Below are 1,745 nucleotides of genomic sequence, written 5' to 3'. Positions count from 1 at the left end.
CAAGTGGTGGAGCTGGTGGCAGCATCTCGCTGGTTGTTGGTGATGGCACATCTGGTGCGGGTGGTGATGTTAATATTGTTTCTGGATCGACTAGTGCAGATGGTAGCCTTGGCGGAAATCTTTCTTTTTTTGCAGGTGCTGCTTTGAGTAGCAGTGGTGTTGGCGGAATGGTAGACGTTATGAGTGGAATCTCCTCTGACACAGGCGGTAGCAGCGGTTTTGTTTATTTGCGATCTGCTTCAAGTGGCATATCTGGTTCAGTGATTGTAAGCTCTGGAATCAGTAGCTCAGGTGTATCAGGCGATGTCACGATTGCCTCTGGGGCGAGTACCGGTGGTGCGAGTGGTCTTGTGACTATGTCTGGTGGAGCTGGTATTGGTGCTGGTGGAGTCGGAGGTCCAATTTCAATTCATGGCGGTACAACGAGTGATGCTTTTGGTGTTGGTGGCAAAGTATCCATTTCAGGCGGTGTCAGTACTGTAGGTGGTGCTGTCGAGCTATCTGGCGGCGTTGGAGAGATTGCAGGAGGCTCATTTTCTGTAGGTACTGGAAGTGCGACCGCTGGTACTAGCGGTGCTCTCCTGCTGACCACGGGGTCATTAAGTAATGTAATTGCAGCTACTGGCTCAAGTGGCGCTATCGCAATTCGTTCTGGACCAGCGTCCTCGGGACCAAGTGGCTCTATCACCTTATCGACAGGTACATCTACTGGTGTAGGGACTGCAGGGTTGATAAAATTATCCGTTGGTGATAGTGTAGCTAGCACAGGTGGCGACATTTATATTGCTGCTGGTGTAACTAGCGCCGCAAACAGTGCGGGTGGAGCTGTTACCGTCACAAGTGGATCGGCATCAGCTTTGACGAGTAGTAGTGGTCAGGTGTCTATCCTCTCAGCTACAAGTGCTAAATCTGGTGAAGTGTTTATCAGCTCCGGTGTTGGTAGTGGTGGTGTTTCTGGTGACGTGACAATTTCGTCAGGTGCGAGCACTGGTGGTGTGAGTGGGTTGGTGACTGTCGCTGGTGGCAGAGGTGCCGGATTAGGTGGAATTGGTGGAGCTGTATTTATCAAAGGAGGCTCCACGACCGATAATACAGGTGTCGGTGGTAACGTGGCCGTATACGGTGGCAATGGTGGTAGTACCGGTTCTGGCGGATCTTTGGAACTTATCGCTGGCGCGGGAGGTAATATTGGCGGTGCATTATCAATTGCTAGTGGTGAAGCAACCAGTGGTAGCAGCGGATCTTTGCTGCTGACGACGGGATCGCCTGATGCGGTAAGGGCGACAAGTTCAAGCGGAGCAATAACGGTGCGATCTGGTGCTGCGTCATCAGGTCTAAGTGGCTCGATCTCTTTGTTGACTGGAGCATCAAGTGGTGGCGCTGGAGGGGGCATCTCATTTTCAGTTGGCAAAGGTACAGTTGGAAATGGGGGGGACATTTTGCTGATAGGGGGAGCTGCTTCTGATTCAACTGCCGGCTCTGGAACTGGCGGGAGTATCTCGATGTCGGCTGGAGACTCGACAGCAGCAACAGGTGGTCGTCTTTCATTAGCAAGTGGAACTGGAAGTGCCAAGAGCTCAGGAGAAGTAAATATTTTTAGTGCGAGTGGAAGTGCAAGTGGAGTGAGTGGAAACGTGCTCTTAGCATCCGGCTCCTCCGGGGCTGGTAGCTCCGGATCTCTCACTCTTTCGAGCGGTGATGCAACTGGCGGCACCGGTGGCGATATTTTGATTCACGTTGGCTCA

General features: G+C 52.3%; 1 protein-coding gene across 1 annotated transcript in view; it reads left to right on the top strand.

Annotated features, from left to right (window-relative positions):
• Positions 1-1,745, top strand: part of PHALS_10437 (hypothetical protein L916_09345) — a gene marked incomplete at both ends in the record, with an annotated part of 1,872 nt that overhangs the window by 16 nt on the left and 111 nt on the right. The window contains one exon of the mRNA XM_024725860.1: positions 1-1,745. This exon is cut by the window's left edge and continues 16 nt beyond it; it is cut by the window's right edge and continues 111 nt beyond it. Within this exon, the coding sequence (XP_024576594.1) occupies positions 1-1,745 (1,745 nt within the window).

The sequence above is a fragment of the Plasmopara halstedii genome (assembly GCF_900000015.1).
Source record: "Plasmopara halstedii genome assembly, contig: Scaffold_470, whole genome shotgun sequence".
Lineage (NCBI taxonomy): Eukaryota > Oomycota > Peronosporomycetes > Peronosporales > Peronosporaceae > Plasmopara > Plasmopara halstedii.
The sequence above is the reverse complement of the archived record's forward strand: the minus strand, read 5'-3'. Positions and strand labels throughout refer to the sequence as shown.